The sequence below is a fragment of the Lissotriton helveticus genome, chromosome 12 (genome assembly GCF_964261635.1).
Source record: "Lissotriton helveticus chromosome 12, aLisHel1.1, whole genome shotgun sequence".
Taxonomy (NCBI): Eukaryota; Metazoa; Chordata; class Amphibia; order Caudata; family Salamandridae; genus Lissotriton; species Lissotriton helveticus.
Window position 1 is genome coordinate 789,981,135 of NC_136073.1, and position 13,272 is coordinate 789,994,406.

The 13,272-nt window shown below is 46.8% G+C and overlaps 1 protein-coding gene across 1 annotated transcript in view; it reads left to right on the forward strand.

Moving 5' to 3' along the window:
* The window catches only part of UBAP2L (ubiquitin associated protein 2 like), a 775,602-nt gene that overhangs the window by 117,923 nt on the left and 644,407 nt on the right, over positions 1 to 13,272 (forward strand). The window contains exons 12-14 of the mRNA XM_078668896.1: positions 2,897 to 3,098; positions 4,015 to 4,289; positions 7,350 to 7,522. Of these exons, the coding sequence (XP_078525022.1) occupies positions 2,897 to 3,098; positions 4,015 to 4,289; positions 7,350 to 7,522 (650 nt within the window). The remainder of the gene's footprint in view (positions 1 to 2,896; positions 3,099 to 4,014; positions 4,290 to 7,349; positions 7,523 to 13,272) is intronic.

Below are 13,272 nucleotides of genomic sequence, written 5' to 3' on the forward strand. Positions count from 1 at the left end.
ATATGGCATGTGCATAGTAGAGTGTGTTAGCGTTTTTTCTTTGTGCAAGATCCAAGACTATAAAGCCCTATCAGGTGGATTCAATTTCACAACTGACTCTGGTCAACCAATTAATACAGTCATTAAATGTGAAGCACATTAGGTTCCACAAGAAAGACAGAGAATATTTAAGTTTCAAACTATGAAGATTTATTAAAGGTTAATCGCTTAAAGTAAACAAAAATCAAGGTGGTATTGATTAATCAAAATATGAATGCATCAAATAATTAATAAATGTGCACACTTCTAGAGCGCATGGCTACTCAGTGTCCTGGTGCTGCAGGCAGAAGCAAATCAAGGGACAAGATCGTAACAAACTAAACAAGTGGGTTTTTACGAAAACACTCCTCATTCAGCATGTTTCTAAGATAACAAGCATTGGCATAGCCAATAGGTCTCGCCTTTGGGACCTTATAAGTGTTTATCCATGCAACAGTTGATGTTGTTGCACCAAGGATATTGTGCTGCACAACTAAATACTTATAAGGTCCCAAAGGTGAGACCTATTGGCTATGCCAATGCTTGTTTACTATGTCACGGGTGATTCTGTTTACTTTTTGGTACTTAGGTTTTGGCTATCTTGTAACCTATTTCTGGGGGCGTTGGCCTATTCACTACTTCATTTTCCTTTTTCGGTCATTTTATAAATTTTGGATGAATAGTTTGTTACCTCATGCATTATACTCTTTTGATTGTAGACTATCCCTGATGAAGGCTCATTAGCAGCCGAAATGCATTGGAGGATGGATATGCTATAAGGATGTTATTGAACAAAACTCATTTGGATTTGAAATTGAGACTCATTCAAGAGAATAAAGTAATTCTTGAACAAAGGTAAAAATAAACGAATGTGAACTAAACAACGTTGTTATTAATTGGAACTCATTATAAATTGAGATACCCCTTCGGTGCGAAGAAGCTGTGACTAGGGGACGTCTCCCAGATGGGACACGCTGTTGATATTTGATTTGGACGCACTCCAGCACGGAGAGTGCACCCTAGAGCACGCTGGAATTGAATATTTAGATAAAAAAAGAGTGTGCAAGTGTGACAATTATTCAAGTTTCATAGACTGACACAGTGGCAGGGACTCCTGGGACGTTGGAATGCAAATTTACTTTATACAGTTAAGGCTCTTGAGGGTAAGCCTGGCTTTGAGGGATGAAAGCTGCTGGTGATCCTTAGATATTTGTCTAGAAATAAATGTTAAGATGAGGCAGTGCGGCTGGGATCAATTATCAGCATGGGGAGAAGGATGTTGCGTATGTGCTTTACAGTAAAACATAGGTTTTCACAGATGACTGAGATCTTGTAGATTCCCTTTCACTATAGTTTACACCCTAAAAAGCTTAAAGCCGTATATGAGTGAAAGTACATGTAGGCTTCTCACAGAGCCACAATAATCTGGTGTGCCCCTGCAAAGCACAAAGTAAACAATTCTCATTTAGGGTGGGTGAGAAGTTAATGTGTAGGAAAGTGCCCCTTTTGCATGGTTGCCCCCACTTTTTACCAACCTATTGATATTACTTTGTGTGCCCAGGGTTCTTGCCAACTGGGTACCCAGGGCCTATGTTTCCCTAAACTGTACTGTAGCAAAACCCAGTTGGCACCTCTGGCCACATGCAAGTCCCTTGTAAAAGGTACCATAGGTACCAAGGGCACTGTGGCCAGGGAAGGCCTCTAAGGTTTGACTATGCTCCCTCATGTACCTACCCCACCCCACTTATTACCTACAACCACGCTATGCCCAATGGCCTGTTATTTACTCTCCTGTTCGTACCCCTTCTTTGTAAAGTGCTCTGATATCTGCAAAGATCTTGTTCGTGCTATATAAAACTTTCAAAATAAAAATAAAATAATAAAATAAGGGCTGCAACACTTATTGTACCACCCTTAGAGGCCCTGTACCACACACACTGCCATTGCAGGCTGCATGTTTTGGTGCAGAACAAAATGAAGCGTTGACATGGCACACATCCCTGTGTGCCATGCCTTCAACCCACCGCCCTGGCATAAGTCAGCCACCCCACTAGCTGGGTGCACTTTACCAGTGGTGAGGGTACAGGTGCATGAGCCCTGTACCCCTACAGTGTCTAGACCCATTCTTAGACATTGAAAGTGTAGTAATTCCATTAAGAGTATATGGGACTGGGAGTTTGTCATTAAGAACTCCACAGCACCATAATGGCTTTACTGAAAACTGGAAAGTTTGGTATCAAACTTCTCAGCACATTAAACCCACACCGGTAAAGTGAAATGTGACCTCAAGAACACCCCTGCATCCATCTGACCTGCGCGGGAGAAGAGAATATGAAGTTCACTTATCTCCCTAAGCCCTCCAACTTACCTGCCAAGCAGTTTGTTCCTTCCAGAAGTCTTCCTGGCCCGAGCCTGCGTGCAAAATCCAAAACTGTCAACTCCCATTAAAAACATGGCCCTCTTTGCCCTGAACTTTCCAGGAGCTTTGCTCCCACAACCTTGTGGCCTGCTTGTGAGCAGCCACCAACCGGAGCCCCCCATTTAGCCTGAGTGTGACATCATTTTCTGCCTGGGTGTGTACGACAAATGCTTAACACTACCCTATGATAAAGCCTTACTGCTCGCCCACACGATCACATAGAGAGTAAGGTGCTATCCACTTTTACCTCTACCTACCTTTGGGGTTCTACTGGACTCTGTGCACTCTATACCTCATTTTGGTATAGTATATACAGAGCCAGCCCCGTACAGGCCCTGGTAAACCAGTGCTTGCCTAGTAATCAGTGTCCTGAGACCCCACATCAAATAAACCTTGTGCCTGTTTTTCAGAGCCCAACCTCATAACTTCTCTCCCCTTTATTTAAAAAATATCTTCTAGGTAAGCCTTCTGGGGAAAGGGTTTGGTGATGTCGGGGAAGCCAAGGGTGGCAGCACAACTGGGTCCCAGTTCTTGGAGCAGTTCAAGACAGCACAAGCCTTTGCTCAGCTGGCAGCTCAGCACTCACAGGCTGGAGGTGGAAGCAGTGGATCGTCCTGGGATTTGGGCCCTACCCCTCAGTCCTCTTCGCTGGTCCAGTACAGTAAGCAACCAGTCTTGTTTTTTGGCGGTTGGGGGGAGAGCATATCTATTGATGGTGTAGAGGTCTCTGGTTTCTTTGGATGTTGGCAGTTGAGCTTTTTCAGTTGTGGATTTAGGACTGCCTCTTTTCCACCCAGACGTGTCCTGATAAGCGCCTTAACTCAAAATAGAACCGTGCAGACTACTTTTTGCTGTGGCCTCATCATGTCTGGGTTTTGGGACACAATATTAGAAGCAGCCATCTGAGGGTATAGTAATCAGTAGTTACCAGGTCGAACGTTGTCTACTCTTCCTGCTGCCCATAACCACAGGAATTGAAAGCCTAAGTTTTCTTGTATTAATGGTCCTTTTGAAGCAAGCCCTGTAACTGTGCTGCTGTAAGCTCGATGTGTTTTTGTGTGGGGCTATACTGAATAGTGTTCAGACCCCCCACCACCAAACACTTAATATACCAGGCCTGGTTTCCAGAGTATAGATAAGTATACCAGAAACATTGAGTTTCTGTTTTGGGAAAGATTAGATATCCTATACATTTTTTCGAGAGAAATGTGATCTTGTTTGAACTTGAGGCACATCACAGAATCACAAAAGAATGCACATAACACACAAACAAGGTTGTAGAGATTTCCATCTTTATTCAAGCACATCACTAGTTACGTAGCATATTTTTGCTCTAGAACAAATCTTTTAAAGGCTATAGACTAGGCTAAAGGCTTTAGAAGTGAAGGGGTTGACATTACAAATCATGCTTCAATCAGGTCTTGCCTTAACTGCGGCTGAGAGATTTCAGGGGGACCTTGCTTCATTAAGCGACTGGGAAGCAGTAAGGTCTAAATTACCTGCAAAGTTTTAAACCGTATGCTTTAATTCTGGGGATATTTCCTCATTGCATTAAATGTTCTGGATTATCTCCCAAGGTTTGAAGAGTCCGACTGAATCAACAATACACAGTCCATTCACCAAGCGTCAGGCCTTTACTCCCACATCGATGATGGAGGTTTTCCTTCAGGACAAGCAGTCTGTGGTGTCTTCAGTGTCTGCTGTGCCTGCACCACCTGCTTCACCTCTGCAGAGTAAACCCAGCATGGTGCCACAGATGTCTCCTGGGTCTTCGGACAATCAATCGTCTAGTCCTCAGCCAGCTCAGCAAAAGTTAAAGCAACAAAAAAAGAAAGCATCTTTAACTTCAAAGGTACAGAGTATGACTGCCCTACCCAAGACCTGGAGACAATGGGAGTTCAGGAGAGCAATCAAAACTTAACCTTTTCATTCCTTACGTAATCCCCATTCCATTAACCTAGCGATGAATATGTTTGTGCTAGTTGAGGGGGGCTCCTAGAATCATATTGTGCAGTGCTCCGCGGTGGCAACAGGTACATGCTATTTCTTTTTTTGTGCACCCCCAAAGCACTGTAGTGTTAGGTTGCGTTGATGCTTGTGTGGCCCTTCTGCAATATAGAACTGATGTTTCTTCACTTGCATGTGGGACACTACCCCATACAAATGAAGGATACACTTTGCCTCTGTGTTTTGCTGTGTTCTAGGCACAGCCAGAGTGGCAGTGAAGAGGCCACTGTACAAGAAGATTGAGCGCAGGACAGTTTTCCAGCATACCAGTAGACCCTTCCAGATTCTTGCGATAATCTAGAAGGGGGGACAGCGTATGCAAAAGAAAATGGAACAGCAGCCAGGGCACTTCATTATATTCTGGACTATAGCCCAATACTGCATGGTCACAGACCTGTACTCTGGTTTCTATTGTGCTTTGTTTGGTACCTCTACCTGATGACAAAATGTAATCAATCTCTTTTCGGGAACCAACTGCTTTATTTTGTGTGTTTAAACTGTTGCACAAGGACATGACTTCCATCAGAATACAGTTTATATCTGCCACAATTTGGGGGGTTCTACAGCTTGTATTTCTGCTTCTTTCAATGTTCATTTTACATGAAAATACATGATGATCCTGCTGTGGTTTTTTGTGGAGCTGTTGCAGGACACTTCACTGATATAAACTCTATTCCAGTAGATATTTGCTCCTGCAAATTCCTTTTATAACCTTATCCTCAGGTATCCAGAATCCAGAAAGTGTTGCTGTATCCCATGGCTAGTACTTCAGTCTCTAGTGAAGTCTGAAGCGACATTGAACACTCCATAAATGGCAATGCTTGTGCTGATGAAGTCACTTCATCACCCCCTGAAGAATCGGGATCTAGACCCAGTGAGGCTTGAAACGGATATTGTTTTAGATTAAGATGTTTTATTTGTGTATGTGTTGGATGAAATCTTTAGGCTTCAAGCCCTAATATGCTCTGTTGCAAGCCAGTGTCTCTGACCAACCCCAATAATGTTGGTACATGGTGCCTTCCCTAATGACAGTTTCTGGGCCTCATGAGCTGAGGTCTAAGCGGAAGCATGAAACGCAGCTGGCCCTTCCTGAAGTGGACTTACTATGTGACCACACCTAGCATTCCACAGAAGACCTCACATTCATCACAAGTAACAAAACTTGTGATGAACGTGTACTCCTGACCAGTAGCGTCTGTGGTCATGGTGAAGTTGAACAAATAACCTGTCCCAGTTCTTTGTCCCATCCAGTAAGTGAATTACCTTGCTACCAAACAGTTACCCCTTAATGTCTTACTCATGGAAGAAACATTGCTTTGGCCAGCGGTTCAGTGGGCTGCATCCAGAAAATATAAATGTACTCCAGTGACCCAGTTTATCTTTCAAAGCATCCTTCACCTTAAAGCCTACTAGCATCATTTACACAAAAGGGTAGTACTTCTGCCCCTCCTCCTCTTTCCTAGAAAGTCCAAATGTTTGGAAGCCATGGGGATGGCGAGCCTAGCTTCAGTTCAGCTGCTCGAGCACATGAGCAACAACTTTCAGACTCATTGCCAAGATGGCCAATGTGACATAAATTCTCCTGTAGGGATTTCCTTGTATAGTCAAAAGCCTTGAATAGTCCCTCCCATCTGTGGAGTCCTTGGAGCACTTTATCCAATGTAAGTTAAGTGCTGAAGTTCGCCTTTCTTCGGTAAGGCCTTGAAAAGTCACTGAAAGTCATAATGCAGCCTAGGGGTAGGGAATAGTGGTCAGAGTTCTCACTCTTGGGATGGCAAAAGAAGAGACTAATTACACATGCTCTCAGTAAATTATTTTTTGTAATGGCACAGAAATAAGAACCTTCACAAACCCTTTTGCTATGAGAACATTAAGTAGTGCAGGGCAATGTAGCCCATAGGCTGCCATTATAAGTGAAGAAAAAGTAGGCTGTGCCTTTAAGAGCAGAAAGACCACCAATATTCCAACATGCTCAGCCAGAGGCAGTTATCTCAGTTCTTTTTGAATGGTGTACTAAATCGGTAATAACCGAGCATGAGACTGTCCTCTCCACCGGGCAGGAGGGAGGGCTGCGTATGACTACCATAGGACCCCTACTAGAGAACTGGAGTTACAGGTAAGAGACTATACCTTTTCTTGTAGAAGATTTCCATGTATGGTCATAAGCGTTGAATAGAATAGCAAGCTCATCCCCCTTGAGGCGGTGGAGTAGATAGAAAACACCAAGAATGTACACTTGAGCATCTGCCCTAGCATCTGGGTCTCTGTGTCCAGGCAATAGTGTCTAGTGAGTGTATGGACTGGTCTCCAAGTAGCTGTCTTGCAAATTTTTGCTAAGGGAATATTCCTCTTTAGGGCAGCAGCAGCAGGCCTTGCTTCTGGTAGAGTGAGCTTTGTGCCTATCAGAAAGATGTGTTGGCTAGCTGATAAACACAGAGAATGCAAGAGATATTTCACCTAGAGATTGACTGAAAGTGGTTAGACCTGTGCGGACTGGGCCATAATTGATACAGATGTGAGCTACGAATGGACTTGATCTTGTCCAAAAATAATTTGAATACCCTTTTAACATTCACAAAGAGAGCTTTCTGCTGGAGACAAAGAGTTTGGAAAGAGTGCGTTAATGTTATATCTATGAACCTAGTGAAGGCCCAGCTGTTGAGGAGCAAGTTGGTTGCCTGTAGTTAAAAAGCATTGGTATCTATCTTAGATTCATAACTTTGAAAATATCTTTGCTGACCTCATTATGTTTCTCCAAGGCTGAGCAGGAAGCTTTCATGTGTTAGGAGTTAGCGAACTCTGATGAACCTAAAATGCTCAAAGATGTTCTGATAGATTGGCATACTCTGGTTTCCAAGCAGGAAATGTGCAAGCCACCTGTAATTGTTTTTTTTTCCACTTGCAGATACCAGCTCTTGCTGTGGAAATGCCAGGCTCAGCAGATTTCTCAGGGTTGAACCTACAGTTTGGGGCTTTGCAGTTTGGTTCTGAGCCTGTTCTCCAGGAGTATGAACCGTTACCTGTAACAAGTTCCCCAGTGAGCCTATCTCAGAACAGCATGTATACCACCACTGCCAGGTAAAATACAGGGTTGGGTGCGTTAGTCATCTGACAAAACACTTTGCAGTCAAATGCATGCAAGAGGCGATGCTCTGTGAATGCTCAGTTTAAAGATTGTTCCTGTGTTAAATGCAAAGATGAATAAATAGTTCCTGTATCTTATTTCCCTAGCTGTCCCGGTTGCACTGTCCACAAGATGTAAATACTTGTAGTTGTGCTCACCGGCAGGACGGTACATTTTTCTGCAGTCGTAGTTCTTTGGTTCACAAGTTAATAGCTGGCAAAGGGGAAGTAAAAGCTACATCAGGCAGCGTTAATGTTTTTAGGTAGAGTATTGAAAAGGACCAGTAGATGCCAATGCTGGCTACTACTGTCCTGCGTTCGCCATACAAGGCATGCAGCATATCATGCATACCTTTTCTGCATCTTTTGTCACAATCTAACGTTCACATTCCAAGCATAAGGTCAACTGTCACAAAGAGCAAACCGGGATGAGGAAGTAAAGTTCAAACAGCTGCAGTTATAGGAGGAGAAATGCTTTGCCTGAAAGATGGTGTTCTGTTATTTTGGACTGTGTCCTATTTAAGCTTTTCTATGTGCATGCAAAATGATCACCATTGTAGCACATAAGAGCTTGTGTTATGCAGTTAAAAACGCACTACATAATGTATTTAACTGACAGAAAAATAGACTGACTACCTGGTAGTGAAGCCTTTTTGTGGGTTCATGAGCTGTATTGGTAATGAATTTGAAATTTACAGGTTAGTAAAAGGAACATCTTCCAGTCGCTGGGCTCATTTCTGGCCCCAGTGACTTTCACCGGAAGTCCTTGAATGAGCCTGGATTAGCATTGACCTGCAGAGATGCTTTTGTACCTGGTTTGTCATCAGATCTACAGTTGTACACATTGGATTGCTGTATCTTCTGTGGCCTATTAATGTGACTGCTATCACACATTACTATTCCAGAATAGTTTGGCCCATCATTCGAGCATTGTACAGTTCCTAATAGGACCTCCGTGCCCCAGGTTGTGCCACAGTGAGGTGGGTGGCGGGCTGCATGTTAATCTGTGAAAAATACTATTGCTGAAGCTGTTACAAGAAAGTATACATTTCTTCTCAGGTTGTGAGGAAATTACCTATAGTCTTAATAAATCAACATTATTTTAATTCAATAAGCAAGCAGTATCCAACAATATCTGGGAAAGTGGGAATGAGGCTCACTTTATTGAAATCCGTGTCGCTGCACCGTTTACTCCTCACTTTGACTCTAGCTTGTACCTCTAAGCAGAGTAAAAATTATTGCCACCGCCTCCCTGATCCTCCCCGAAGTGTATAACCTGGTCCTCAGCCTAGGAACTGAGGTGGGTGCATTCACTGTTATAGTTCTGTTCGAGGCATGTGGGCTGCTAAATTCATATCTTAGCATTAGATCGCCGCCTAGTGTTGGGCTCGGATGATCGCACATTGTTGTCCTGGAAGAGTCTTCGAAGTATCCTGAGATAGGTGGCTCCTCCCCTGGACTACAGTGCGCATGGGCATCGGCTCCATCCCCAGATTGTTTTTTTTCCGCCATTGGGTTCGGATGTGGTCTCGACGTCTTACTGTCGGAACCTAGAAAAACTAACTTTTAGCGGCCAAAAGGCCTCGATTTTCTTGCGTCGGTATTGTCTGCGCACGGTCTCGAGTCTTCCGTCTCTTTGAGCCGGAATAAGCGGAGTTTTCTGCGCTCTCGGAACTTTGAGGCCTTCTCATCGCGACACGACTGCAAAACTCTTCAGACATGGAGCGGAGCCCGTTTAAGTACTGCCCGCTCTGTGGGTCCAAGTACCCACACATCGATCTACACCCCGTGTGTAACAAATGCCTTTCGCCTGACCACGACGACGGCAAGTGCAAGTTGTGTGCACAGTTCCGCTCGAAGAAGACTCTCAAGCTTCGGCGCGCGGTGCGCATGGAAGCTAAACAAGCGGCCCCGGATCCGGAGAACATCTTCGGCGACCAGGACGAAGAGGACCAGGGTCATCATCTCCAAATCTCCCCACCCGAGACGGAGGTCGAGGCGGATCCGGGAGACGACGACGGAGTCGCGGGTCAAGGCCTTGAATACGTCGACGAGGTAGGAGACGACGATGAGATTTATGGGGCCGCGGCAGACAGCTCGGGGGACGAGCTCTGCCCCGAAGGTTACGAGGATACCGACCGGGACACGGGATCGCCTGTCGGCCTTACCCAAGACCCGTTGCCGCAAGCCACAGCCCCGCCACGAACTTACTTGCTGAGCAGACTGTTTCGAAACCGAAACCATCGGGATCGACAACACCTAAAATGGCCGACCCGAAAACGAAACCGAAACTTAAGGACTCGAGTGTCCCTAAGATGGCTGCCGTGCCGGTAAAAACGACGGTGCCCGCTACCCCATCGACTCCGTCGACCTCCGGTCCGCAGAAGTCGAAGAAGTCCGTCGATTCCGATGCTGCAAAATCGAAACCGACGCCAGAGGAGGGGTCCTCCAAAAAAGATGGTCGGCACGGGTCAGCGGCTACGACGCCGTCCAAGCCCGCCAAAGTCGGCTCCAAGGAGGCTACGCAGGCACACGGAAAGAAGTCTGCGCCCCGAACCCAGGAATCGGAGGCGGTTAAGACGGGATCCGCGCCCAAAGGGCACAAGGCCCACAAGGACGTCGGTTCCGAGGGAAAGATCAGACCATCCTCGTCAGCGCCGAAACAAACTGTGAGTGAGCCGTCCCTCATAGCCGAATCACTGCAAAGAATCAGGGATAAGGCCTTTGCCCCGTCGGCTCCGATACCATCGCCGCAGCCGCAAAAGGACACTCCAGCGAAGCCTTCTGGGAAACTTCTCTTTATTTTGCCGCCGAAGGAGGCGCCGAAAGCATTTTCAACCAAATCGGCACCGAAACAGGTGATTTCTTCACCGACTGGCCCGCTTCCACGTCGGGTGCTCGAATCAGAGGACGATTCAGAGCATTTCATCGACGCTGACACAGGCAAACTGACCCTCTATAAGAGGAAAATCACTTCGGAGCCAGTGGACTCCTATGTCATCCCACTAAAGAAAAAGAGGGTGCCCCTTGACGCCTCAGGCCTCACGGAACCAATCCAGCCTCCTCCGAGACGGAGCCCTACTCCCTCCCCAGAACACTCTGCGGGTGAGGGGTATGATGAAGACGAGCAGTACAATTTCCCTATCAATGAACCTGATGCACAACCGGATTCATATGATGACACTGGTGACCAGAACACCCAGGGTGTGGGGCAGGACCCGCAGCTTTTTAATGCACGTGCATCCCCGACTGAGGATTCAGCAGGTTTTCATGCACTACTCGAAAGGGCGGCAGCCAATCATGATGTGGACATGCATGCCGACCCGGTTGAGGAAGACTTCCTTTTCGACACTTTTTCAGTCTCTGAAAGGACAGTAAAGACACTGCCTATGCTTAAAGGAGTCCTCAAGCATGCTGGGGACATATTTAAGGAGCCTACAAGAGCGAGAGTGGTCAACCCTCGCATTGAAAAAAAGTACAGACCTGCGCCTGCGGACCCCGCATACATCCGGGGACAATTGCCACTGGACTCTCTTGTGGTCGCCAATGCCAGGAAACGTGCCAACTCCCAGACAACGGGTGAAGCTCCTCCCCCGGATAAGGAGTCTAAAGTGCTAGAGGCAGGGGGCAAAAGAGTAGCTGCACAGGCATCAAACTTTTGGCGCATCGCCAATACACAGGCACTCTTGGCGCGTTACGATAGGGCGCACTACGACACCCTAGAACAGATTGTACACCTGCCTCCACAGTTCCAAGAAGCCACCCAACTGCTCATTGAGGAAGGAAAGCTAATCTCAAACGCAGCCATCAAGTGTGCACTTGACGCTGCGGACACAGCTGCTAGAGCTATCAACACTAGCGTTATGCTGAGACGACAAGCGTGGCTCCGCATCTCAGGGTTTAAACCGGATATTCAGACAACAATCCTTAATCAGCCAGTCAATCCTGAAAGTCTGTTTGGTCCAGATGTTGACACCACCCTAGAGAAAATAAAGAAGGACACAGAAACTGCTAAGTCCATGGGGGCCCTGCAGTCACAACAGTTTCGTGGCAGCAATTTTCGTCGCTCAGGTGCACGTGGAGTCACCAGAGGACAAATGGGTCAACAATCCCAGTTCTCTAAAGGTGGGGCACAATCCTCGTTCACAAAACAGAACAAGGGAGGTTACAGAAATAACAGCAACAGAGGTCGCGGCAGAGGAAATAACAGCTCCCGCTCCTCTGCTCCAAGCAAACAGTGACTCTCTGTCACTGCCCCCCGACCACCTAACACCTGTCGGGGGGAGACTACAGCAGTTCCTGCCCGTCTGGAGAAACATCACCACAGACAGGTGGGTGCGACAATTAGTCCAGTATGGTTATTGCCTAGAGTTGAGGTCCACTCCACCCAACATCCCGCCAAGGCAAAGGCCTATGTCCGCAGAGCACTTGCTCTTATTGCAGCAGGAAGTAGTGGTGATGCTGCAAAAGGGAGCAATCGAGCTCGTGCCGGTGGGAGAGGAAGGCACAGGGGTTTATTCCCTGTACTTCCTTATTCCAAAGAAGGACGGATCTCTCAGACCCATTCTAGATCTACGTCCCCTCAACCTGTACATACTGTCAGAACATTTCCACATGCTTACACTGCAACAGATTCTTCCATTGCTAAACCAGGGAGATTTCTTAGCAACCTTAGATCTCAAGGATGCTTATTTCCACATTCCACTACACCCGTCACACAGGAAATACCTCAGGTTCACTATTCAAGGCAGGCACTACCAGTTCAAGGTCCTACCCTTCGGAGTCACCACAGCCCCGAGGGTGTTCACCAAGTGTCTGGCGACAGTAGCGGCGCACCTCAGGAGGCAGAACATCCATGTCTACCCCTACCTAGACGACTGGCTCGTGCAAGCCAAGTCAGAGCAACAGTGCGCCGCAGACATGTCGACTACCATTCACCTTCTTCACGATCTGGGTTTCTCCCTGAACTACCCAAAATCGCATCTTCAGCCGGCACATGTCCGGCAATTCCTAGGTGCGACGATCAACACCCTGACGGCCATGGCTCAGCCAAACCAAGTCAGGATAGACAGCATGCAGGCTCTGATCCAAAGGTTCAGGCCACAACACTCGCTTCCAGCGAGAGTGTTCATGCAGTTGATAGGCATGATGGCCTCCTGCATCTTCATAGTCCCTCACGCATGGCTACATATGCGCCCGCTCCAGGAGTGCTTAGCGAATCAGTGGACACAGGCTCGTGGGCAATTGACAGACCTAGTGTTGGTTACCAGTCGGGCATACGACTCTCTGCATTGGTGGACTCCACACAACCTTTGCAAGGGCCGACTGTTCCAAGAGCCTGTGCCGCAGATTGTCCTGACAACGGACGCATCTCTCCAGGGATGGGGAGCTCATGTGCTCACTTACACAGTGCAGGGACTATGGACGACGCAGCAACAGAAGATGCACATCAATTATCTGGAACTGATGGCAATCTTCATGGCGCTCAAGTCCTTCATTGTACATCTGTGCAACAAAGTCGTGCTAGTCCGGACGGACAACATGACCGCGATGTACTACATTCAAAAGCAGGGAGGCACACACTCGCCACAGCTGTCTCATCTGGCTCAGAGCATGTGGAAGTGGGCCATTCAGAGGAACATTTTCCTCATGGCAGAACACCTCCCAGGAAAGGACAATCAGATGGCGGATCTGCTCAGCAGGTA